Source organism: Daldinia caldariorum, assembly GCF_022478825.1.
Source record: "Daldinia caldariorum strain CBS 122874 unplaced genomic scaffold F4812scaffold_3, whole genome shotgun sequence".
In the NCBI taxonomy this organism is placed as follows: Eukaryota; Fungi; Ascomycota; class Sordariomycetes; order Xylariales; family Hypoxylaceae; genus Daldinia; species Daldinia caldariorum.
Window position 1 is genome coordinate 1,806,236 of NW_025953039.1, and position 24,320 is coordinate 1,830,555.

The 24,320-nt window shown below is 47.7% G+C and overlaps 9 protein-coding genes across 9 annotated transcripts; 3 read left to right on the forward strand and 6 right to left on the reverse strand.

The window, feature by feature from the left end:
* Positions 1–639: 639 nt before the first annotated feature.
* On the reverse strand, positions 640–1,790 carry F4812DRAFT_276902 (uncharacterized protein). Its single transcript, XM_047930965.1, has 2 exons — positions 1,406–1,790; positions 640–1,278 (listed from the first exon to the last, which is right to left on the reverse strand). The coding sequence occupies exons 1-2, from the start codon at positions 1,662–1,664 to the stop codon at positions 872–874; spliced, it is 666 nt and encodes a 221-aa protein (XP_047793056.1). The 5' UTR covers positions 1,665–1,790; the 3' UTR covers positions 640–871.
* Positions 1,791–2,276: 486 nt separating this feature from the next.
* F4812DRAFT_276956 (uncharacterized protein) lies at positions 2,277–3,458 on the reverse strand. The gene has a single exon (XM_047930966.1). It carries the CDS (start codon positions 3,319–3,321, stop codon positions 2,413–2,415), a length of 909 nt encoding a protein of 302 aa, XP_047793057.1. The 5' UTR covers positions 3,322–3,458; the 3' UTR covers positions 2,277–2,412.
* Positions 3,459–5,125: 1,667 nt separating this feature from the next.
* Positions 5,126–6,319, forward strand: F4812DRAFT_456757 (glutathione-dependent formaldehyde-activating enzyme; the record flags this gene model as incomplete). Its single annotated transcript, XM_047937049.1, has 5 exons — positions 5,126–5,396; positions 5,477–5,544; positions 5,616–5,671; positions 5,745–5,943; positions 6,002–6,319. 5 exons carry the CDS (start codon positions 5,126–5,128, stop codon positions 6,317–6,319), a joined length of 912 nt encoding a protein of 303 aa, XP_047793058.1.
* F4812DRAFT_277053 (uncharacterized protein) lies at positions 5,923–8,199 on the reverse strand. The gene is made up of 2 exons (XM_047930967.1): positions 6,071–8,199; positions 5,923–5,964 (listed from the first exon to the last, which is right to left on the reverse strand). The coding sequence occupies exon 1, from the start codon at positions 7,848–7,850 to the stop codon at positions 6,516–6,518; it is 1,335 nt and encodes a 444-aa protein (XP_047793059.1). The 5' UTR covers positions 7,851–8,199; the 3' UTR covers positions 5,923–5,964; positions 6,071–6,515.
* Positions 8,200–8,266: 67 nt separating this feature from the next.
* Positions 8,267–9,844, forward strand: F4812DRAFT_277099 (peroxisomal targeting signal 2 receptor). The gene is made up of 3 exons (XM_047930968.1): positions 8,267–8,595; positions 8,661–8,886; positions 8,958–9,844. The coding sequence occupies exons 1-3, from the start codon at positions 8,423–8,425 to the stop codon at positions 9,612–9,614; spliced, it is 1,056 nt and encodes a 351-aa protein (XP_047793060.1). The 5' UTR covers positions 8,267–8,422; the 3' UTR covers positions 9,615–9,844.
* A 544-nt stretch (positions 9,845–10,388) lies between these two features.
* F4812DRAFT_277112 (DEAD-domain-containing protein) lies at positions 10,389–13,051 on the reverse strand. The gene is made up of 2 exons (XM_047930969.1): positions 12,203–13,051; positions 10,389–12,131 (listed from the first exon to the last, which is right to left on the reverse strand). Exons 1-2 carry the CDS (start codon positions 12,577–12,579, stop codon positions 10,502–10,504), a joined length of 2,007 nt encoding a protein of 668 aa, XP_047793061.1. The 5' UTR covers positions 12,580–13,051; the 3' UTR covers positions 10,389–10,501.
* Positions 13,052–14,385: 1,334 nt separating this feature from the next.
* Positions 14,386–15,520, forward strand: F4812DRAFT_456761 (uncharacterized protein; the record flags this gene model as incomplete). Its single annotated transcript, XM_047937050.1, has 3 exons — positions 14,386–14,713; positions 14,777–15,208; positions 15,309–15,520. The coding sequence occupies 3 exons, from the start codon at positions 14,386–14,388 to the stop codon at positions 15,518–15,520; spliced, it is 972 nt and encodes a 323-aa protein (XP_047793062.1).
* Positions 15,521–15,675: 155 nt separating this feature from the next.
* On the reverse strand, positions 15,676–17,112 carry F4812DRAFT_418852 (uncharacterized protein). Its single transcript, XM_047933287.1, has 3 exons — positions 16,871–17,112; positions 16,371–16,812; positions 15,676–16,270 (listed from the first exon to the last, which is right to left on the reverse strand). Exons 2-3 carry the CDS (start codon positions 16,644–16,646, stop codon positions 15,965–15,967), a joined length of 582 nt encoding a protein of 193 aa, XP_047793063.1. The 5' UTR covers positions 16,647–16,812; positions 16,871–17,112; the 3' UTR covers positions 15,676–15,964.
* A 4,809-nt stretch (positions 17,113–21,921) lies between these two features.
* F4812DRAFT_469272 (uncharacterized protein) lies at positions 21,922–23,937 on the reverse strand (the record flags this gene model as incomplete). The annotated part of the gene is made up of 4 exons (XM_047938862.1): positions 21,922–22,599; positions 22,696–22,807; positions 22,874–22,985; positions 23,047–23,937. The coding sequence occupies 4 exons, from the start codon at positions 23,935–23,937 to the stop codon at positions 22,365–22,367; spliced, it is 1,350 nt and encodes a 449-aa protein (XP_047793064.1). The 3' UTR covers positions 21,922–22,364.
* Positions 23,938–24,320: the final 383 nt, after the last annotated feature.

Below are 24,320 nucleotides of genomic sequence, written 5' to 3' on the forward strand. Positions count from 1 at the left end.
GGCTAGACGTGAAAATGATAGATAGATTCCATTTTGGTATTTCCATACATCTTGGTACTATCGTGTAGGGCAATCGATGTAGTCCACGAAAATAAATAAAAGAGACCTGAAACCCCTATAAGACAGCTACTTACCTAGGTACTTAGGTAGGAGGTAGGTAATGAATTTACACCAATAAAACTCGCTAAATGCCATATTCTTTCCAGCCCTGGCATCCTGGTGAGAGGAATTCATCTTTATACATTTTAGTGAAAGAATAACGACCCGGTCGCCAGTATTCCCTGCAGATATTTCCCTTACTCTCGTTCTGCTATCTCGATTCACTGCGCTACCGCGGGCCTTATACGTCTTCAACTTTCTTCCTCCGGGTCCTTTTGACGTGCCAGGAGTATAACTTCTGGACATCATTGTTGTGTTCGGTCTTGTTTTGCTAGAGGTCTCTTGCCATCTTCCCGGACACGGGCCTCTGGGGTAACCGGGCCGCCGTTGACTGGCTTCCGCGACAAGAGCGGTGGTTAGGTTGTTGCGTCTTCGGCGGTAGGTCTCGGTTTGCTACCTGCACGATTTCCGACCCTTTCTCGACCACTCATAACCCTAGACCTGCATACCACGGGGCGAAGGGTCTTGTGGTTTTGGTCTATTTAGTGGAGGCACCTCATACTAGTGGCGTGCGAGTGAGACGATTAGGCGTCTAAGAATGGAACTGCTGCCCTGGCGCTCGCCATTATCGTCATCCTCGTTTAAACGCGCAGCTATATCATCGTAGGTAGTAGCTATTTTGGTCTCGGCCCTTCGAGCCTATCGCCTTGCGAAGCGAACACTCACCCCCCGAAGCCTCGGGCAGCACTTCGAAAACTCGAGACGAAGCATCCTACAGCGTCTTGATGGCCCTAGTATCCCGACCGAGGAAGTATTTCTGACACAAGGCGACGGGGGTCCGGAGGAATATCACGCCTACAGTGCAGATGATCGTTGCGTAAATCTGCCATGCCATCCATAGAAGCGAAGCACCCCACGGCGCGACGAACTGGAGGAAATCCTCTATCTGATAATGGTCCTGCTGACCCTTGATGAAGTACAGCTTAGGAGGCCGCTCGCCGTTGACGGGAGTCGACGTCTCGCCGAGCAGCGGTTTGTGGCTCTTATCCGTACTAAGCTGCTGCAACTCTAGCACCGTGACCAGCTTCACGTTGGCCTGCCATAGCGAGAGTGGCACGAACCACAGGGTGAAGGTCTGGCGGATCATAACGTATAAAAGATTCTTGTCCTTGTCGAAGCCTAGGTGCGTAGGGAGGGAAGTTACAAGTTAGTAACCTCTTATGTATAGGTACCTAACTTACACGGGGGGTTTTTATTTTATTTTATAAATGAACTTGGAAGGCGGATCGAAATGCAGGAAACTCACTGGTCGAATCGATGCTAAGTTTGATATCCGGGCTCAAGATTCGGTACCACTGGTAGATGTAAAACACCAACTGGCGCGAGTTTACAGTCAAGTCGGTGTAGGGAATCTTGCAATTGCCGAAGGACGGCACGCGGCAGAAAGGATGGACGAAGTAGGCATCGGGTAGGAAATAATCTTGGAGAGCAGTGCGCTGGTCGTCGTGCGAATATTGCGTCAAGCTGCGGATGATGTGTTGGATCTGCTGCTCGGGATAGTCCATTTTGATCAAAAAAGGTTGTAATAAGAAGACATGGAGAGTTTAAAGTTGAGGGTCAAGGATGTAAAGATACTTTATGTACTTTTAAGCACATTTATTAAGCACTTTAGCTGCAGGACCTGATGTATTATATAAGTGTAAGTTCCAAACTTATACAGCTTTGTTTTGGGGGTGATGATGTCATTGCTATTTGCAGCGTTGGTTCTTCCTAGCATGTGAAACTAATAGACATCATACAATACATAAGAAAGCCTTAACGATTAGTAACATGACTCTCTAATGAAAAACTATGTTATGTAGCTGGACATAATGGATTCATAATTAGATACGTACCTCTTATAAGCACTTTTAACTTAAATCTATACTTTGAGAATTATGGAAATAGAGTAAACACCTTAGGCAATTTTACACTATTTCGAGGCAGAAGAGAGCTAGAGAAAACAGAGCTGGAGAAACGAGAGCATGCACCGATGTTGTGATATATTACCATCGTCCAAACATCATCATCTCGTACAATCTCATACACCATGCATGCCGTTCCACTAATTAATACATACATACAGTAAATGCTCTCTCTAGTTAACCTTAGGTTAGGTAGGTATTTCCCATAAGATTCATTCGTCCGTGTTGCGCTTAAAAATGTGGCCGTAAGATTCTCTCTCTCTTCAAAAATAAAATCGCTCGGTTTGCTCATTTTTCTCATCCAAATTCCCCGCTGTAATTAATTAAATCACCACCACCATCATCATCATCACCTTCGGGAACTACTCCTCCTACGGTATTCCACGTCCCTATACTGCGCACCGCTCCTCCTCTCGCTCCTCCTCTCGCTGCTCCTCCGTCTGTAGCTCCTGCTCGCCCGCCTGGGCGGCGTCGAATGCTCCTCCATCACCACGATCTCGTCGTCGTCGGCGTCGCTCCGCGATAGCGGAGGCCGCGGGCGGCTGATGCTTCTCGACGAGGACCGGGCTCGGGACCGAGAGCGGGAGCGGGATAGGGATCGGGATCTTGATCGGGACCTGTCGTGCTCTTCCAGCACGACGATCTGGTCGACCTCAGGCGCGCGGGCGGGAGACGAGGACACGGAGCGGCGGACGACCCGGTCGCGCCGCGTGATCTCGACGGTCTCCTTTCGACGATGATGCTGCTGTGGCGGCGGCTGCGTCGGCGGCGAGGCGTACGGCTGCGACGCGCGCGAGTGGTGGCTGCGCCGGTGATGGCGGCGCACCCTCGGCCGCGAGCGGTACGACACCACGGAGGAGGAGCCGCGGCCCACGCCGCTCGCGGAGGCCTCCTCGACGACGACGACGGGCGTCGCGGTGGCCCCCAGGTTCACGCACCAGTATATGATCCACAGCAGCAGCAGGAAGCCGGCGACGGAGCCGAGGACGATGCCGGCCACCGCGCCCGGGTCCGGACCGCTGGGCGTCCGGCCGTATCCCTCGGGGACCGTGCTCACGTCCGTCGCGAGTCGGGGGAGGAGCGTGCGGGAGCGGGAGGCGAAGTCGTGCATCTTTTGTGAGAGGTTTAGATTCCGGTTCCAATTCCGATTCCGATTCGGCTTTGGCGTAGGCGTCGCTATCGAGGGCTGTGGTGATCTGGATGCCAGATTCGAGAGCACATCGCGCGCGAGCCTGAGCGAAGGCTCTAACGGCGGCATGGCGAGCTTTGGTTTCGAGGGCCGATGTTAATTCAAAACCTCAAAACCAAAAGAAATAATGAATAGCACCACTAAAGAATTAATTAGGCTTCCAATAAACGTGGTGATAATGGTGCGATGGTGCAGTGCAAGCTTGGGTGTTGTTCTAGTAACTAGTAGCAAGTAGCAAGTAGCATAGAAATGGCGCGCGCAGGATTCACGATGCCATCGTGGACATTTTAATCCAAATCCCTCCAAAAAAGAGAACAACAAAATAAGTGGATGAAAATGATGGATGAAAAGTGATGGTCTACTGGACAACGCACAACGCACAAAAGGGCTGAAGCATGTGAGTGAAAAGAGGACTCAGGCGCCAACAATCGCGTTGTATCCGTCGCGCCCCACGTCAAGTTCAATTTGCTCTAATCACCACTGGTCTATCACAGGTCTGGTCTACATACCATTGGTCTACCACTGGCCGGCACTGGATTGTTTAAGGTGGTGGCTGGGGCCTTAAAGTTTTAAGGTACAGCTTGCAAATCCCCACTTAGATAGGTACCTACCTTATCTTATCAGTATCCGTATTATACATTATACTTATAGTAAGTTAGGTACTTTCCATATAGTTGACCAAAGTGACATTTATAGGACAAAGGTATGGAAGTATAACATTAGGTACCTAGGTACACATTGTTTATTGTTATAGCTCTAGATTGTTCCTTTTTAACCGCCGGTTTTTTTGGAGGGTTTTTTTCTCCTTCTCTTTTTTCCAGGTCCTTGGTGCATCATCTTATACCTTATATACTACCTGTACTTACTCGGAAGCATACCTTTTTTGTAAAATCATTGGCTAGGGACGGCTCCGGTTCCCCCCGCCCCCGCCGCCGAAACGCAACCAAGGATGCGCTCGTGCGTCAAGTCTCCCGCTGATGTCCGCTCCTGTATGGTCAGCAATTACCTTAAATCGCATTATCATTCACAAAGGAACGGCCACTAGTTGGCCGACAGATGGTAATGCAAGTCCAGCACGAACAAGAAGATTCGCCTTGGCTCTTCGGAGAGGGGGGGTGCGAGGGGGGGTTAATCGTTGCGTTTGGAATCCCTCGTCAGAGGAATACATATACACTTACATCCCATGCCCATGGGAATTCAAGGATAGGTACCTAAGACCAATATACTATTAAGTTGTTCCCACATTGAATGAGTCATCATCCAGAGTCAACTTCAGTCCGTCAACCTAAGATCCTGACGAGATTAAAACCGCGGCCGAGGAATGATAAATCAGTCTTCGTATATAGGAATTACAAAGAATCAGCTTCGAAGCAAGGTTACAAGCATAAGAGACGCATAAGTTTAAAGCTGTCTCCACTGCTTTTATAATTCTCTAACTGCGGCTGTCGGCTTATACTAGCTAGGTATGTATCTTATTATACCTGCCTAGCATTGGGGGGAATTCGTCGGCTGGAGTGCATTCCATCTTGGGAGTTACCAGAAGTGATATGCAGGTCTCAATCTTGGTTCCGGGGTTCCATAAAACACAATGCTATCCTTCTTGCGGGATTTAGCTACCGGCTATCGGGCTCGTTTCTGGAATCGGGGAACTCCTTTAAGAAGGTCTCAAATCTCCGGGTGAAGTTTTCAGTCGCACCGTGATAGGTGTATGTAGTCTGGTTTTACTCCAGATCGAACTGGAAAAAAAGAGTCAGTACTGGTTATTAAAACTCTTTATATAACTTCCAACCGACCCTTGGGCACCGATTGAGACCCCATATCAAGACTAGTAAATAGCCTCTTATACCGCTACCCGATATTTCGTTAAGGTGCGATGGCTGAAGAACTAAAACCCTACAGATACCTCATCGACGGAATGTCTGCGGACCTGAAAACCTACCGAGGCAGCTGCCACTGCGGTGCCTATGTCTACGAGGCAAAGATGCCTCATGCCTTCAAAGTCCTCGAGTGCAACTGTAGCTCATGCTATAAGAAGGGAGCTTTATGGGTCGTCCCTGAGCCGGGCAACATCCGCTTCGTCAAAGGCGACGTCAATACTCTGGCAAACTATACATTCGGGGAGAAGACAATCAACCATAAGGCTCGTAAAAATAGTCCATTTTGGGTCGTGTCGCTTTCGTTAGACTGACGTGAGGGGAAAATTAGTTCTGCCCCAATTGTGGAGTTCAACTCTTGTTTGTCGGAGACGAGACACTTCCCAAGCCCGGCGAAGAGCCAAGAATGGGAGCAAATGTAAGTAGTCTCCATTTATTCAGAGGTGCCGAAGAGGGTAACGCCGGCAAATAGCTTATCATCTATCTCAGGTCCGATCGTTTCAGCATGGCCAAGGCGTCGACGTATGGAACATCATGAAATTCTAGTGAGTTGCCTTCCATACCCGCATCGGTTCCCCAAGCGTCGACGCTGACAAGTCATCTTCCATCAATTCCCAGTGCGAATAACAAGGAATTCAGGGGGCCTTATAAGGCGCCCAAGTTCACAGGACCAGAACCGAAAGCCGTGATAGAAGGTGCAAAGATCTATACCGGTAGCTGTCACTGTGGTGCAGTGAGACTGGCATTAAAATCAAAGCCTCTCGATAAGAGTTTCGAGGAGCCTGTCTCCGAATGCAACTGCAGCTATTGCAACAGGGTAAGCATTAATATTGCCAAACTATTTTGGTTAGCGGCTTATGGCTAACTCGCCGTAGATGGGTTATGTATGGCTTTATCCTCAAAAAGACCAGGTCGAGATTGAGGGTGAAGAAAACATCGCGTACTATAAATTTGGCACCAAGCTATTCGCAAAGTCTTTCTGCAAGACATGTGGAATATCGATTCATAATCATATTCCACCGGTCTCTGAGGAGGAGCTCAATAAACTACCCGAAGACCAGAGGGAGTTCATTAAGAGAGCGTTTGCGTTTACACCCATCAACCTGAGGGCTTTGAACGGCTTAGACGTCGGCGATTTGAACGTGAAGCAGGTGGATGGCTATAGCCGCCCGCCACTTTATGTTGAGCCATGAAATCCGAAATACAAGAGAGGTATATATCGGGATTAAGCAGTGAGAGCGGGGAGATTCTTATCCGGTATACTCCTTTGTATCGAAGTTTTACCTCCACTCAAACCCAAGCTAGTGCAATATAGTCTTCTGTTCGTGGTAATGTTTCGGTTGTTTTGTATTAAGGTCAAGATAGGGTGATAAGGGCTCCGAATATTGATCATCGTAAACTGTCCTCTGAGCGGCCGTTCCCCTGGGCAACTTTATACCGCGACTTGTCCCAACTAGGATTCCCATCGTCATCGAAATCGCCCCATTGGAAGAATGAACAATTTTTTTTACCAGGCACATTTCCTCCATGACACATCCAGAAATATTTCCCCTGGTTTTCCTTCTTTCTTTGAACAACTCTCAGTATAGCAGGAATAACACATTTGCATCTCGGGGTATACTTCGCGTGGAAACTTGGCTTGTAGTGGCGATATGTGACGTTAATCCTCCGATTACCTGCAATGGGATGAGGGTCGATCGCTTGAGCTGGGGTGATGCTGTGTTTCCATTCCTCCTGCATCTCAGCATGCATCACTAAGAGAGAATTATGCGGAAGATGTATAGAGATTTGCCCTTCAGTGTCCGCATCATCCGTAGGACTAGCATCGGAGTCCTTTGGCGTGATCCGTCTAACACGAAATTCTCTTGCTACCCCTAGGGAAAGGGAGCCTATCACAGCTCGGGGGCCTAGGTAGGTCAATTGATCGCTGTGATAGCCAACGCTCTCCTGAGGTCCGTTGTAACAATTGACAAAGGCACAATTTGGTAACCATGGATCCGGAGACTGGTATTTCAACTTTTGTCCGCCGGGGTAATGAGTCCTGATACGTTTCTGGATTTCTCTGTTCACCGCCTCCTGGACTTTTGGCCGAACACGCAAAAGTTGAGGAGTAATAGGCCGAACGTCTGTTAATCGTGCGCCGTTGTAAAAATAGTCATGCTTTTGAGTGTTGATCTCGGCTTCTGTTCCCACGTAGAAGCTCGATGTATGTGGGCTTTGGACCACGTTATCAAATAACTTGAATGTGATCTTATCGAATGAAGCCGATTCGATTAGCAACTCCTTGAGAAGCTCATTGGCCTCATCTGGGGGCAAAAAATTATGGATGATACTGCAAGGTGTATGTTCAGCTACATCCTCGGGATCATACAAGTGAAGGGTTGTCCCTTTCTTGGAAAGAGGTCTTGCCTTCTTTGGCGACACGGACCGTTCTCCAGCTGGGGCTTTATTAGCAAATAGTCTGAGCGAAGACTGATACCCAATAACGTTATTTCGTTTCTTCTTTGGCGACGCTAATCGATCCTCGGCTAGAGAAGCAGAAGCAGCCTGAACAGAGCCGTCATGCGCTAGGAGGGCTTCTAGTAAGGCTTCCTGGCTAATATTGGTGTGCAATGATGAGAGAATTGCCAGTTTCACATCTGTTGACTCATTATCGTCGACCAAGGATGGGTCTTCTTCTAATGCGGATGACTTTCGCTTGGTTCCTTTCAAGAACGAGTCCATGATATGGCTTATAAGGTAGAATGTGGAATTCCCAAGATGAAATGAACCGCGTCATTTCTAGTGTAGGTATTTTTCACCTTTTAAAGTCTCCTTGGAGTGGGTGAGAATTCTCCAAACCTCGAATGACGGAATAACAGGTACATATTAAATTCTCCGTCTTAGCTTTGTTGCCTAGAAGATGAAGGTGGAAATAGTCTGGAGTTATTTATTAGCGAAGGTGGTCTTAGATATAGGTATGTTTGTACCTTGTATGAATCAGCAACTCCAGGGGACCTCAAGGTACTCAAACTTCAAAGTAGCAAGGTACCTAGGTAGGTAATAGGGCTGCTGGACCGAGGACAGACCTGAGACCCCCGCGGCCCTGTTTCACAACCCCACATAGGCTACAAAGGTACCACGATACCGAGGCCCCACGTCTTGGCTTTCAGTTCATCGTCATTCTTCAGCTGTCAATCTAATCTTCAAGTTCCCTACCTCCAACCTATCCAACCTTAGGTACCTGTAATTAGACTATTATGCGCCAGCAAGTTTGAGCTCGTGCTTCCGCTTCTAGCTTTGCTACCTAAAGCAAAATGGCCGCCATGTTAGAGTTCCGCACGCCTGGCTGGAATCCTTACGCCGTCAAATATTCGCCGTACTACGATTCGCGCATCGCCGTCGCATCCGCTGCGAATTACGGCATTGTAGGCAATGGCCGCCTGTTCTGCTTGGGGCTGGGGCCGCAGGGCGTCCAGATCGAGAAGACGTGAGCCGATTGGAACTATAACCTCTAGCTTGGTATGACGAACTAAAGATTGATTCCTATCCCAGCTTCGATACGAACGACGCCCAGTATGACCTTGCCTGGTCGGAGATCAACGAGAACCAGTTATTGGTCGCGTGTGGTGATGGATCCATTAAGCTCTACGATATGAATGTTAACGAATTCCCCGTAATGAACTTCCACGAGCATAAGAGGGAGACCTTCTCGGTGTCGTGGAGCCCTGTCACAAAAGATACATTTGCTTCTAGTTCGTGGGATGGGACGGTAAAGATCGTACGTACCCTCTTTTTTTGACCTCATATAAGTGCGTACTGCGCCGAGGATTTCTAAACAGAGTTGAGTAGTGGTCGCCGGCTAGGAAAGAATCCATCAATACTCTACCCATCGGAAATTGTACATATAGTACATCGTACTGCCCATCCAATCCAAATATCATCTCCGCGGTATCGACAGATTCGCACTTGCGCATATTCGACCTCCGAACACCAGTCAGCGCCCAATATCACTTAACAACCAAAATCCCGGTCCACGTACCTCCTCCCGTCCCGCCCCTCCAAGGCCCAACTCCCCCGGCTGCGCCAGGGGAAATCCTCACCCACGATTGGAACAAATACAACCACACGGTGATCGCGACGGGCGGTGTGGATAAGGTAATACGGACGTTCGACATTAGGAATCCTTCAGCAGGGCCCGAATCTATAATGCTCGGCCACGACTACGCTGTTAGGAGGCTGGCGTGGAGCCCGCATGCCAGCGATATCTTGATCAGCGCGAGTTACGACATGACGGTGCGGTTATGGACGGACGGGTCGTCGATGCCGGCGCAACAGGCATCACCAGTCAAGGCTGGGATCCAACTCGGTATTATGAACAGACACACTGAATTCGTAACGGGCGTCGACTGGTGCTTATTCGGCGTTGGCGGCTGGGTTGCGACTGTGGGGTGGGATGAGAGGTTATTATTATGGGATGCGAATAGGTTGTTACAAGGGCAAGCGTAAGACCGCTTGCATTGGAATTTGGCAGCGTGGAAAGGAAGAAGAAAAAAAATAACACGGCGTTGGCTACCTACCTACCTTATAATCTTGGATCTGCATTTGGGGCGTTTAAGATAATCGTTATTGATATATGTAACGATACTGGATATATTTGAGATATATTATTATATGTACCTATATATGTACACACGCATGTAAGCTCCCCTGAGCTACTTGTGCTTGTATAGGTATGTCTCTAATCTGTTCCCAGGTATACATACCTGAGGATTTATGGCAATTCATTGCTTAACTTAGCTAGGCTTGCCACAAAACTAATAATCACGCAACTTGTCCGGATAATTATACGCAGGTATGTAGGTATATATATAAAAATAAGACAGGAACCTACTACAAGCAAGTTATGCTGTCAACTACCTAACTTAAGCTAAGTCAAAATACATAGACTTGGTGACTGAGCCATATCATGAGATCAAGATGGTGCATCATTGGCTTCGTGTTATTTTATCTATCGTTACGAGCCATCTTACTACACTATAGTACAAATAGTCGAGATTTCCGTGCCGTGCGGCCCCTTTTTCCAGTGACCGCCCGACGCCTTGAATTGTTCCGTAAAACCAAGCAAGACAACCTTGACTCCGATTGTGGACCCCCTCCACAAATGTAGATCTATCTACCGGTGGGACGTATTGCCAGTTCTGAAGTACTTGCATATCATCAGTCCCAAGCTCTGCGCCGACGGGCGCGTGCGGGTCCATATCCTCCACATACATATATACCTAGGAAGGGGGTCTGGTTTCCGAAGCAGCATAGTACATTAGAAAATTAAGCACGAGACGATGCATCTCAGGAAATCAACTACTACTTCCATTCCGGAAGAAGCCGCGAGTTCTCTAGAACGATGCTCGAGAAGGTTGTCTTCGAGAGTCGAAATCCGTATTTATGCGCCGGGAAAACGGATCGTTGTCTCGACGATCTCTAGAGCCGAATCGAGAGCCCGAGTTAAAATTATCGTTTCGGTTGGATCCACCACCTCGTCGGTCGAAACCACCACCGAAACCGCCACCACCTCGGCCGCCACCAAACCCGCCACCAAAACCTCGGCGATCATCATCTCTTTCATACGTATCGATTCCGATCCTGATTCCAGGTACTCTATCTAAGCCACGGTTCTTGGCTGACTTGGGGCTGATAGCAGGCGTCTGTTCCCAACGAAGCCCATTCAAACACCAATTGTTAAGGAGTCGGACGATAGCCTCGACGTTCAGAGTCCTACCGAACTTTTGGCCAAGCATAGCATTATAGGTAGCTGCAAAGAGATCTCGTGGGGCACGCTCGTAGGCCCTGGATACCTCGTCGAAATATTTGGCCACTTCTGGATCTGGTGTACCCTGTCCTGGGACGTGGGTTGCACTTTTAACAGTCTGGTTAGGCTTAATGGGCAAGCCAGGAAGACGATAACGAGCTTCCTTGATTTCGTCCTCAGAAAGGATCAACCAACCCTCTCCATTCTTTCCAGCACGACCTGTTCGGCCGACTCGGTGGATATATTGGTCCCTGTCAGGGGGGAGGCCTAATTGAAAGACGTGGGATACATTGGGGAAATCCATTCCTCTCGCGGTGACATCTGAAGAGATAAGAATACCGGTCCGGGCACGGCGGAAGGCCTCGGCGTTCCTAGTTCGTGTATCCTGGCTAAGCTTTGAATGGATATCGAAGATCGGCACACCATTCAACCTATGTCCTAGATAAGTACTCTTGAAGACGCGGTTGGCAAATTGGACGGTAGCAGTGTTTGAGAAAAAGATGATGGCCTTGAAAGGGAGGGCATCAGGGTCCTGCTTGGATTGTTCAATTGCCCGGTCGGCAAGTTCCATGACAGCTGGGAACCAATTCTCATAACCCTTTGTAGCCACAAGATGTTGCGGCACACGTGCGTGGGTCGGGGTCTCGTCTGGGTTGATGGTTTGCACGAAATCAAAATTGTCCGTCTTGACCATGCTCTTGGCTAGGTGTACAACATCTCGGGGAATAGTTGCAGAGTATAAGAGCGTTTGACGGTCAACTTCGCGAATTGGGGGGAGAATGTCTACAATTTCACGGATAGCGTCCGCAAACCCAACATCCAGCATGCGGTCCGCCTCGTCCAATACGAACGATTGTATTCTGGGCGCAGCAACGCGGGTACTCTGATCAGTCATGATATCGTAAAGTCTACCGGGAGTGGCAACGAGCACGTCGCATCCCTCCCGATTCATTTTGTGCATAGCTTCCCGCTTCCTTGTGCCACCAACGGCGGTTTGGACGACAATTCCCGTGTGTCGGGCTAGCTTCCTGGCTTCAACGCCAATCTGTTCTGCTAGCTCGCGAGTGGGAGACAGAATTATAGCACGGATATCCTCTGAGGAAGCCCTCATGCGGTGTTGCGGGGATGCAAGACTCGAATCAGACGCAATGAGACGCTGGAAGACAGGGACGAGGAATCCCAATGTCTTTCCCGTTCCAGTCTTTGCTTGGGCCACCCTTTACAATAGTTAGCTTAAAAATTGAAGAAGTAGGGGAAAAGAAGAAGAAAAATATCAAGTTCTACTTACAAATCGACTCCCTTAAGAGCTGGGTTGATAGTTAAGGACTGAACTTCAGTCATGGTATCATATCCCATATCCACAGTGATGGCTCGGATAATCCGTTCATCAACACCTAGCTTTGTTAGATCTTCGAATCGGGTGACATTATATATGGAAGCTGGGGAGTCGTCAGTCCGCGCGCTTGATGGCGCTGCGGCAGACTGTTGAGAATATAGTCGCAGTGCGATCTGTCTGAGAGGAACGACCTGTCGTTCAGATTGCGCCAGTCTCTGGCAAGATGCTACGACCGGTCGAGAGCGAATTTGCTGCGAGACCAAGGTCGAGATCTGGCGACGGGCCAAGTTGCCCAGGCGGGCATGCCTCTGCAAAGAAGACTTGAGCATCTTGGCAGAGAAATTGTAATTGCCTCAAAGAAAGTAACGATTGAGGTATTGGAGGAAGTGTTTTACCTGCACACGACCTTATAGAAGAAGAAATAAGGCGCGTGGTGGAGGCGATTTGAATTTCTTCAACTCGAAATTTTTTTTTTTTTTTTTTTTTCTCTTTAGGAACATGAGCTAAGGAAAAGGCCCAGATCCTGGCGAAACCCACTTAGCCCACTACAAATTTGGTCATCAGTCCCTCCTAGTAAGACTGCAGATAGGCACGGTTAAAGTATGATCCGACAACCCCCCTCCCGTCCTTCCAAGTCCCCTCCATTCCAAGCTCCAACGGTGGAAGAGCCGAAGCGGACTACCCAAGTACCCGCCGGCAGGTCACACCAACTTTTAGGTTCCCGAAATAATAACTCAGACTTACCAATTGTGATATCCTGACTCGTCAACACCCACGTGTATTTTTAATGTTGCGGCTTCCATACATCTAGTACTGTACCAACTGTTATAACTTGGTAGGTATCTCCAATAAATAATAATCAATTTCTTTACACTGGATTTATTCGCGCAGTCAGTCTCTCATTAATCAGAGAACATAATCATGAGTGTCAATCAGGTAGAAGTCACGCGGCTACATAGTCCGCTTAGGTAGGTACCTATGATATCTACACGGGCTGTTTTTATAGTACCTAAGGTTCTTACCTATCATCTGACATCTAGCCGTCCTATACCTACCAAATATCATACTATGTAGTAGGTCAGATGCACGAAATCCATGCAAGATTCTGTACATACAAGAACATGCGTGTGAACTTTGAAGAGCTACACTACCTAGGTACGCACATACAACTACTATGTAGTATTGTACCTACATACAGAGGACCTCAACAAGTTCCGCGCCACGCAGACGCTAAGCTGTAGTACCTAGTGGAGGTCACCCCGAGGGCTGACAAAATGCCTTAAGTTTTTTAAGCCAATCAGATCAAGTCCTGAATCCCTTTCCACTCCGACAAAAAAAAACCCTTGAGTTAAAAAGTGAAGGCATAGGTTCTCTTCACGTTCACATGCTCCAAATAATTTTCGATAGGTACCTCTTGCAGTGGGTCGGCCCTGACCGCTTCTAATGGTGGAGGATAATTCAGATATTTATCGTATTAGGTATTAATTAACTAAGTTAAGACGTATAGAAGACAAGTTTTTATATTGAAGGAACTTTGAACCCTTAACCCTCGAGGTCGGTGTTGGGAGGTATCATGGTTAAATATATATAAGTCGGTATAACTTATAAGTAGGTACATTCTTGGCATGCGGTAGGGTTGCATGTGAAAGTCGCTTATCTATCAGCCATCTCAAACGACAACGCCTTTTGCGAAAACAGAGGTGGGCCTTCGGGGGTTGAAACAGTGGCAATGCAGCAGCGACTAGCTAAGTGGACGGCCAACAGTTCTTACAGTAAAAATAAGGGCCTAACCTAGGCAGTTAGGGACCTACAGACTTCGCCCGGAATAGGGTATATCTTCCCTGGCGCTCCTGGGAACTCCCGTCCAACGCGGACATAGGTACACACCCAGGCAAAGGTTAAGTCTGGCCTTGGGTACAGGGGGGGTAATACAACCTTTGCTCCGTGAACCGAACTTCGCTCCGAGGTACTGAGCCGTAATTATTCTAACTACCTACGTATCTAATTTACTTAACGGTATCCTTCTTTAGTTGCAATAATCGGAGGAGCGGCGTGAAAACACTAGAACCATTAACATTACAACAACGTCTAAGAAGGTCAAGAACGGGGAAGAGGCGGGTAGAGAGAGAGACACGATGATGGAGCAGAACATGTTAATTCTAGTGTTTAACATGCTGCCTACCTCAGTTCAGTCCCGACTTCCGGCTCTCCAGTCACTCCGCCGATCTACAAGTCGTCCCGTCTTACACCCTCAACAGCGTCCCCTAACATCTCAGGATAATCTAGAGCCCGTGGTCATCACGAGGAGAGACGAGGATGCAATTGTCGGGTTGCAAGCATGCGCCACAGCAGCAGCAGGCGTTGCTAACAGCAGACTTATAGAGGACAAACCAAGGCCATCCGTTCCCGACAGCCGCGTTATGAATCTAAGTTCCGGTGTAGATTGGAGGTATGCTAGGCAAGGTATGTGTATTCATTCTTGTCCCTTTCCTTGGAGAAGTGCATAGGTTGCTTATAAGTATTTAGGTGCTTTTTTGCAGCAATCGGCGTCCCAGGAAACGGCGGACCTAACCTTCGCGAGAAAGTCGTATATCGATAGTGTGGCGTATATGATCAAGGCACTCCCGGACGACATGGACGACGACGAAGCTAGCATCATCCGCCGAGCGTTACCAAAATCGTGCTTGCAGATAGACATGAACGACCAGATCGAGGGCGGGTTAGGTAGACCCGGGTGGCGACCATCCGATAGAGCGAAGACGTTTCTACACTCAGCTGTTCAGGGATTCGTTACGGGCCTTGTTATCTTTGTTTGGCTACTCTTGTCCTTCTTCGCAGTTGCCATCCGCGCCGGAGCATACTACGAGCGCCAGTACAACATCTCGCAGCACATCATTTCTAAGAGTTTCATTTTTGCTAGTACCGTCGGGAAGCAGAGCGGAGTCTTGAGTGAGAAGAGTAAGTTGACCCAACTACATTGTTTTTCCTTTATATGCCATACGCTCTAAACGTACCTAACCTAAACGTCGAACTTCGTAACGTATTCTATATTTATAAGTCCGCGAGAGAGATGCCAAGGTCCAACAGTACCGCCATTGCCCTCGCAAGTACTCGTCTGCTGACACAGTATATCTAGTTTCCGCCATGAGTGAAGGTAAACTCGGGAAGGCAATGTCTGAACTTGCTGCCTGGACTATAGAGAGCGTTGCTGGAGGAGTCCATGATGGCATTGGACAGGGTCTGCAATTGATTGAGCAGAGGCAGAAATGAGACATGACACAACAGTTCTTTGCATTGCTTTCTGGCTTGGCATGGCGTGGATATATGGACACATGGGAAACACATCAAGCGGCATCTTTTTCTTTTTCTGTTTTTCTGAAATCCTTTGTTGGGCATAATAATAGTAGGCTTTGCATATAATAGCATTATAGAAATCTATGGAGGAATCTGGTTAAACAATAGTCTAAAGATATTTGCGGAACTACCCATCATTTAGTGTAATGACAATGGTGTTCAGAGATATTGCATCAATGTTGCCCGCCTTGACTCCAAGTCTATAGTATTGTTTCAGACCAAGGTACGCCTCACATGTACATCAACTCCGATATACAAATCACCTTCAACTTGAGGGTTGAATTCGAAATATACAATTCCCTCATGGTGATCCAGACTCTTGGTCACTAACCCAACCATACAAGTATATGTTTGTTTTTCTCATTGTTGCACATTTCTAGCAGCTTTCTCCGCCGCGATCTTGGCTTCCATTTTCCTTCTTGCTGCCAAAATCATCTCGTCTCGCCTTCGTTGAAGGGATGCTTGTCGCTCGTTTCGGTTAGAGCTCCACGCCTTTGACTTTGCGGAGGATTCACTTTCGCTTTCGGTCCTGATTTTGTCCTGTAGTTTATACCGAGTAATTAAATCCGGTTCGGCAGGCTTGGGAGGTGCCTTGAAGGGCTGCGTCTGTGTCGCCGAAGGGCTAGGAGAAGTCGGGGGAGGAGGTGGTTGGAATGTGACGGGGGGCTAAGAGGAAACGCGAATAGTTAGCATGAATTGGCATATTAAAAGTTAGGAATACGACAACTGAGGGTCGCGTCCGTAATTCTTTATGGGAGAGACTCACGGTTTCTATCCGTCCAGCTAATATCCGTTCCGTAGTTGCCGCGATATTCCCCCCATTACGATGTAAATCCCATAAGATAGTCCTCCGATCAACTCGATCCGGTCCAAAAATCTGTTGTACCCTTTCTACTGCTGCTTCCCTGGCACGCGATATGGCTTGGGCATCTCGTGGTCGTGATGTTTGGGCTGGAGGCGAAAAGAATAAGTATCGAATGATGAGGCCACCAAGGACAATTATCAAGATTAGGGAAGTGAGTGACACTTGTTCGTCCGCCATTTCTGTGGCCTCTACTAATGTAAAGGACGTTTCCCACCCAGGTATTTTGACCTCACGGAACTTATAGACGAAGACACGAGGCCTTATTCGGGGGTTTCAGGGTGAAGTTTGGCTTAAGTTGTAGATGACGTCCAGTGGACAATTGATTGTTAGTCGCGTGTGGATGCTATTATAAGTCCTGATTTAGCGGGCTTATCGGCTTTGACTACCAGGTAGGTACCTACCTAACAGTATACCTGTATCTGCTATGTATCTAGGTACCTATGTATCCGGACGTAACATTGCCCAACAATTTGATGCCGATCACTGCAACCGGCCATGTTAGGTACTTATGTAAGTCGTCAAGCAGGTGCAAAGCACGTGGGAAAGACATAATCGGATTTTTATCTTCAGCAGTCAAAGGCTGAGACACTGATGCTAAATACCTAAAACAAAGTTGAATAAAAAAAACAGCACCTTTGACAAGGGAACCAACTAGAAGACAGACAAGCCACCTATCCAAGTACCTACTTCTATCAGAGGTAGGTACATCGGATAAAATCGAAATAATACTGATAGCAAGGTATCTAATAGATAGAAACTGGAATCCGATAGGTACCCGTCTTCTTCATAGCCCTGGGCAAGCCAGGGACAACAATGAAAACATATTCGCATCGCCTGGAGGTAGTGTGATACTAGGGACACAGTAGGAGAGCCATCATGCGCAAGCACAGAGGATACGCTCCCTTTGCGCAAAAATAAGAATAATCACGATTGAGTCTAGGTAAGACTCTTTCAGAGATTAAACTGAAAAGAACAGATACTACACTTGATCTAAGCCAAAAGGCAAAGAGAGCTGAAGAAGAAGAAAAAGAAAAAAGAAAGAGAAAATGTAGAAAATAATTTAATATGCGATGGAGGGGTGAGGGAGTACATGCATACCTCCTAGGTAGGTACGAAGTACATACATGTGGCTAATAGTAAATCAGGTAGTGGCTAGGAGGTATAGTGGAGCTTCTGTGGTTTTTGCCATCTCCTGCCGCCTTCCATATGTATTGTCTAAGAGAACACTTAATAATCAGGTACCTATAATCAGGGCAGAAACGACTAAAGTTACCCCACGTCAATAAACCAACAGCCAATCATGGAGGCTTATTTCTTTTAATTTGTTTTTGTTGATATTGATCGCGTCGGCAACGGCTTTTAATACATGCCTTGCAGTGACTCGAATGCAGAAAATACCTAAAATACCTGCCAGCCTTAGCTTAGGTACTGCCAACTAAAAGTAGACAAAAAAACACCACCAAAATTTACATGCGAATCCCCTCGCATTTGCCAACATGAGGGTTACGGAGGTGATTATAGATGTATGTATGCTCTAGAATAGTATAACTAACCTTCTTACTATCTTTACTAACCTACCTCTTTAAAAGGGCTTCAAGTCCTACGCCGTCAGAACAGTCATCTCAGGATGGTTAGTAAACAACGGATACTCCCCCCCTTATGTCGCAATTATAAAACTAACGTCGCAAAGGGATGAGAGCTTCAACTCCATTACCGGCTTGAACGGTAGTGGCAAGTCTAATATTTTGGACGCCATCTGCTTCGTTCTCGGTATCACAAATATGTCAACTGTGCGAGCCCAGAATCTACAGGTGCGAAATGAAGATATCCCCAAAATTTCCATCTCGGACGATCTAATAGTAGAGTCCAGGACCTAATATATAAGCGTGGCCAAGCCGGTGTCACGAAAGCCAGCGTCACGATCGTATTCGACAACAAAGATAAGCAGAAGTCGCCCATTGGGTTCGAAGAATATGCCACTATCAGCGTCACGAGACAGATTGCTCTGGGAGGAACGTCAAAGTACCTAATAAACGGGCACCGAGCTCAACAGCAGACAGTCCAAAACCTCTTCCAATCGGTACAGCTGAACATAAATAATCCCAACTTCCTAATCATGCAAGGTCGAATCACCAAAGTGTTGAATATGAAGGCAGTAGAGATTTTAGCCATGATCGAGGAAGCAGCCGGTACAAGAATGTTCGAGGATCGGAGAGATAAGGCATTAAAAACTATGGCAAAAAAGGAAATGAAATTACAAGAGATCACGGAGCTCCTACGCGACGAGATTGAGCCCAAGCTCGAGAAGTTACGGACGGAGAAAAGAGCTTTCTTAGATTTTCAGCAAACACAAAATGACTTGGAGCGCTTAACGAGAGTGGTAGTCGCACATGATTACCTGAAGTACCAGGAGAGATTAGAACAGTCCGCAGCTGACCTGGAGAATAAGAAGCAACGACAGAAAGACCTCGAAGATTCCGCCGCTAGGCTAAAGAGCGAGATATCTCATCTCGAAGAAGATGTCAAGAGAGTAAAAGCGGAGAGGGATAAAGAGCTGAGAAAGGGAGGGAAAGCCCAGGCGTTAGAAGATCAAGTCAAGAAACACTCTAACGAGCTGGTCCGACTCGCCACCGTTATGGACTTAAAGAAGTCTAGCAAAGCTGAGGAAGAAGAGAAGAAGATCGCGGTGCAGAAGAATGTCGCTGAATTAGAAGCAACCTTGAAGGAGAAAACAAAAGCCTACGAGAAAATCAAGGCCAAGTACGACGAGGCCAAGGATGCAAACGAAAAGCAGATCCAGGAGGCAGAATCAAAAGAGGAGTTGCTTCAGACATTGCAAACAGGCGTTGCATCCAAGGAAGGACAGGAAAGCGGTTACCAAGGCCAGCTACAAGATGCGAAGAATCGAGTAGCAGCAGCAGCTACCGAACAGGAGCAGGCTAGAATAAAAATAGCCCATCTCGAGAAACGAATCAAGGAGGAAGAACCTCGCGCTAGAAAGGCCAAGGAACAGAATGCGGGTTTATTAAAAGAGCTCGAGGGCCTGAAAGCCCAATCGCAGAAGCTAGAAGCTCAACTTTCAAGGCTCGGTTTTGAGCCAGGACAAGAAGAGGAGATGTACAAGCAGGAGGCATCACTGCAGCAGACCATCAGAGGCTTGCGTCAAGAGGCAGATACCCTGAAGCGTAAAGTCGCCAATATCGATTTCAACTACGCTGATCCAACTCCTAATTTCGATCGCTCGAAAGTTAAGGGGCTGGTCGCTCAGCTATTCACCCTCGACAAGGAGCATACTGAAGCTGGCATGGCTTTAGAGATATGCGCCGGTGGTCGCCTTTACAATGTTGTTGTAGACAGCGCGTCCACGAGTACAGAGCTAATAAAACGCGGCAAGCTACGCAAGAGAATCACATTTATTCCCCAAAACAATATTGCAGCATTCAAAGCTTCGGGTGAGGCAATCGATACAGCCCAAAAGATTGCGCCTGGAAAGGTTTACCACGCCCTATCACTAGTAGGCTACGAGGACGAGGTATCCGCAGCAATGGAGTTTGTCTTTGGCAATAGGTTAATCTGCCAGGATGCGGAGACGGCTAAGAAGGTAACCTTCCATCCCAATGTAAGAATGAGGAGTATTACTCTTGAGGGAGACGTGTACGATCCTTCAGGGACACTCTCAGGCGGTAGCGCTCCAAGTTCTAGCGGTGTATTAGTTACATTGCAGAAACTAAACGAGATCAATCGCCAGCTTAAAGAAGCTGAGCGTGCTTTGCACGATCTCCAAAACAGGATTTCGCAAGAAAAGTCTAAGATCGACCAGGCTCGTAAGATTAAGCAGGACCTTGATCTTAAGACACATGAAATCAAACTTGCCGAAGAGCAGATTAGCGGCAACTCTTCATCATCAATCATTCAGGAGGTGGAGAATATGAAAGAGAATATCATACAACTCAAGAGGGAGAGCGCCGAAGCTAAGAAGAGACAGGCTGAAGCCAGTGCAGACGTCAAAAGGATAGAAAAGGATATGCAAGATTTTGAAAACAACAAAGATTCAAAACTGGTAGAACTTCAAGCTTCTCTGGACAAGCTGCGGGCAACGTTGGCTAAGAACTCGAGCACCGTCAAGACATTGCAAAAGGAGCTTCAAGGCGCACAGCTGGATTCGGAACAAGTATCCGGTGATCTTTCGGCCGCAAGGGAACAACTACAAGAAGTTGAATTGGCCATTAAATCGCAACAAGAAGAGATCGAGGATCTTGTCAAGAAACAATCACAGTTACAAGAAACTCATGATCTTGCGCAAGCGCAGCTTGACGACGAAAGAGCGAAACTGACCGGATTTGACGATGAGCTGCATGCACTCGAAGAGGCCATCCGGTCAAAGAATAACCAGATTGCGGAAGAAGGCCTCGAAAAGCAAAAGCTTGGCCATATAGTTGATAAATTCCACAAGGAGCAGCAGCATGCGATACAAGCCGTGGCGAACCTGGAGAAGGAATTCGATTGGATTGCCGAAGAGAAGGACAACTTTGGCCGTAGCGGAACACCGTACGACTTCAAGGGCCAGAACATCACAGAGTGCAAAGCAACGCTGAAGACGCTCACGGACCGCTTTCAAGGCATGAAGAAAAAGATCAACCCCAAGGTCATGAACATGATCGATAGCGTCGAGAAGAAGGAGGCGTCGCTTAAGCACATGATGAAAACAGTCATTCGTGACAAGCGCAAGATCGAGGAAACCATCATCAGCCTCGACGATTACAAGAAGAAAGCCCTCTTTCAAACCTGGGAAAAAGTCAACGGTGACTTTGGTCAAATTTTCTCCGAGCTATTGCCCGGTGGTAGCTTCGCAAAGCTAGATCCGCCCGAAGGCAAAACTATTAATGAGGGTTTGGAGGTCAAGGTCTGCTTGGGCAAGGTGTGGAAACAGAGCTTGACGGAGCTGAGTGGTGGTCAACGGTAAGTCTTCATCTCATACGCTCTCTTCTGTTTTTCCTTTTCTAGCTTATAATTACTACCTCTACGGTGTTGTCCACACCGCTAACCATGATAATAATAGGTCCCTCGTGGCGCTCTCGCTCATCATGGCACTGCTCCAGTTCAAGCCAGCGCCCATGTACATTCTGGACGAAGTCGATGCCGCGCTTGATCTGTCTCACACGCAAAATATCGGCCGCCTGATCAAGACGCGCTTCAAGGGCTCCCAGTTTATCGTCGTGTCCCTCAAAGACGGCATGTTCCAGAACGCAAACCGCATCTTCCGCACCCGGTTTAGCGAAAATACCAGTATGGTACAGGCTCTTACAGCCGCGGACTTTAAGTAAGATACCTGGGGTTCGTGTGAGATATATCTTTTTTTTTCCTGTGCTGGCACGTTTACGGAGATGGTGTGGCGGGGGTTTTGAGAGGATTTGCGTCCGTTTGGGTGTGGACGGTCAAATAAAAAAAATTATCACGATTGCATGACTTGACCGTAGAGCATTTACTTGTTATGTCGTTCCAAGGTTGGATTCGGAAGCAAGATGGGAACGGATGAATGGATGATATACCGCGCCTGTATGGTTTTACGATCGACGGTGGATGAGGCTGTCATGTGTTGAGCGTTTTTTTCATTTAGATCCGGCGGTCGTCGTCTTCTGTGTTTATGATAAATTCCAACACAAGATCTCATTGCACCTTGTCATGTCTCTCGTTTTAGTTCGTGTGCTGAGGTTTTTTGACTCTGTCTCCTTGTCTATTGTCTGGCTTGTAGTTCTAGTGGTTGTGTCCATTATGAGTCTCCCTCCCTAATGGTGTAACACTCCCCCTCCAACTTCCTAATATATCAGGCACGCTTCCTTATTCTATATATATAAGTGCATTCGTCTATCTGATAGCACGGCAAGCAAGGGCGCCTTACTGTTTGATGTACACGTGGTGTCCCCTCTGCTCGACCTCTACTGTCATACCGACTGCAATCCAGCCCTCACGGTCTTCTCCCAGGCTAGGGTCAAACAAGGGAGTGAGTTGCATGCCTAGACAACCGTTGAACGGCGCCCCTTCGTCGACAGCCCGCTTCGCCCTGAGCGATTTGTCAGGCTCGGTTGGGTGGCGGACGCCTGTCGCTGGGTCCACGTTAGGCATTTTACATCTGATATACAGGGGTTAGCTTATACGTGGATACCACAACGAGTAGCGAGCAGGATGGTAGCTCAGTAAGGTAGGGGGGATTGTGAGGTTCACTGACCTCACGGTTCGGCATGAGACGTGGAATGCGAAGTCGTTGTAAAAGCCCGAACTTCCCGGCTTAAGCCGGATCTGCTTCCAGGTTTCTTCGTCATAAGCTTCGGCACTGGAAACTGAAAGTACGCATGTTAGAGAGGGCGGGGGCATATAGTTTAGGTACGTCAGTGGCTGTTACTCACGGATTATGTTAGGCCGGAACCTCAGCACGTCAAGCTCTTTTAGATCGTCGTCCTTTGGTACCTCTGAGCTGAATGCTTGTAAACTACTTAGGTTCATCATGTGAAGAGGAAACTATGCTCAATGTTAGTTTTGTATGAGAAGCTGAAAGATTTGGAATAAGTGGCGGGCATACAGCATCTTGGAATCCGGTCACGGGTTGGTAACCAGCTTCTTCCTTGGTTGGAGCGGTTCGATAGACCTCACGCAACTGTCCCGGATCGACCCTGAAGAGAGCAAGCTTGTTGCTGACACCTAAGTACCTTTGCAGCTCCCCGGGCAGATCCTTCTCCATGTTAAGAGCGTTGATAGTTTCCTTCCATATCTTGACATCGCCGAACGTGTAACCCCTCTCCTTTATATCCTCAGTCGAAGGAAAGTCTACTGGTAGCAGGACCTCTATTTCAGGCTCGGCAGCGCGCCCTCTTGCCAGCTTAGCCGTGATCGTAGACCAAACCCCACGCCAGCCATCCTCCTTCCAAGGAAAACGCAGGATCACAAAGGCCTCCGTCGACTTCATCGACTGTTTCCGCAGCTTCATCTCATCTGGCAACCAGAGATCGACGGTGACATTCGCCAGCCTAGGGAACTGCCGCTGGGTGATGAACTCCCACTTGTGCTCTGATTTTTCCTCATCCGTCGAGTCGACAGCTACGGGAAAGGGGCTCTTGAGCTGGGCAAACATGAAAATACGATCAAACTGGAGCCCCGTCGGGAAAACTTTACTCCTCTTCAGTTCGATGCCCTTGCATGATTTCACGGGGTAAATAACAAGACTGTGAACCTTCGGAGGCTCGCCCTCTCGCGGGGCATGTTCGGCCGAGTATTGGTTCTTTAAATTGCTCTTTGAGCCTTCGACGCCTGCCTTTGTGTGGGTCTGGATAAGGGCATCGCTCTTCTGGAGTCCAACCGGGGGTAGAATAAGAACCACAGGTATCAAGAAAGCACAGATGGTAACTCCCAGGAGGAATAAGCCGGAGGCGTCCAGGTTGAGATTTTTCAGCCAGGAATGATTACCTATATCCATGGTGGTGTCCATGACAGGCGTGTTGGAATTACAGGTATGTAGTAAGAGATAACAATTGATAACAAGTGAAAATAAATTTCTACGGGCACTTGCTCGGCCAGCAAGCTTTGTGGAATTTCCGAAACTATAATACGGAAAAGAAAAAAAGAAAAAAAAAGGTAAAAGAAAGAAATATTAACCGATATGAGTAAAAGGTGGTGGTCCTCGAACCCCCTTTGAAATGGAAGTTTAAAGAAAAAGAGTGTGTTTTAAATGAGATTACGTGTTTTATTCTTCTCGACTTTGAGACTTTAGACTTGAGACTTGAGACGTTGAAGCGTTGAAATCGAGGGGTCCTTGAGAGTTTCTGTCACGTGACTAAAAGCACGTGCTTCAATTAGTTT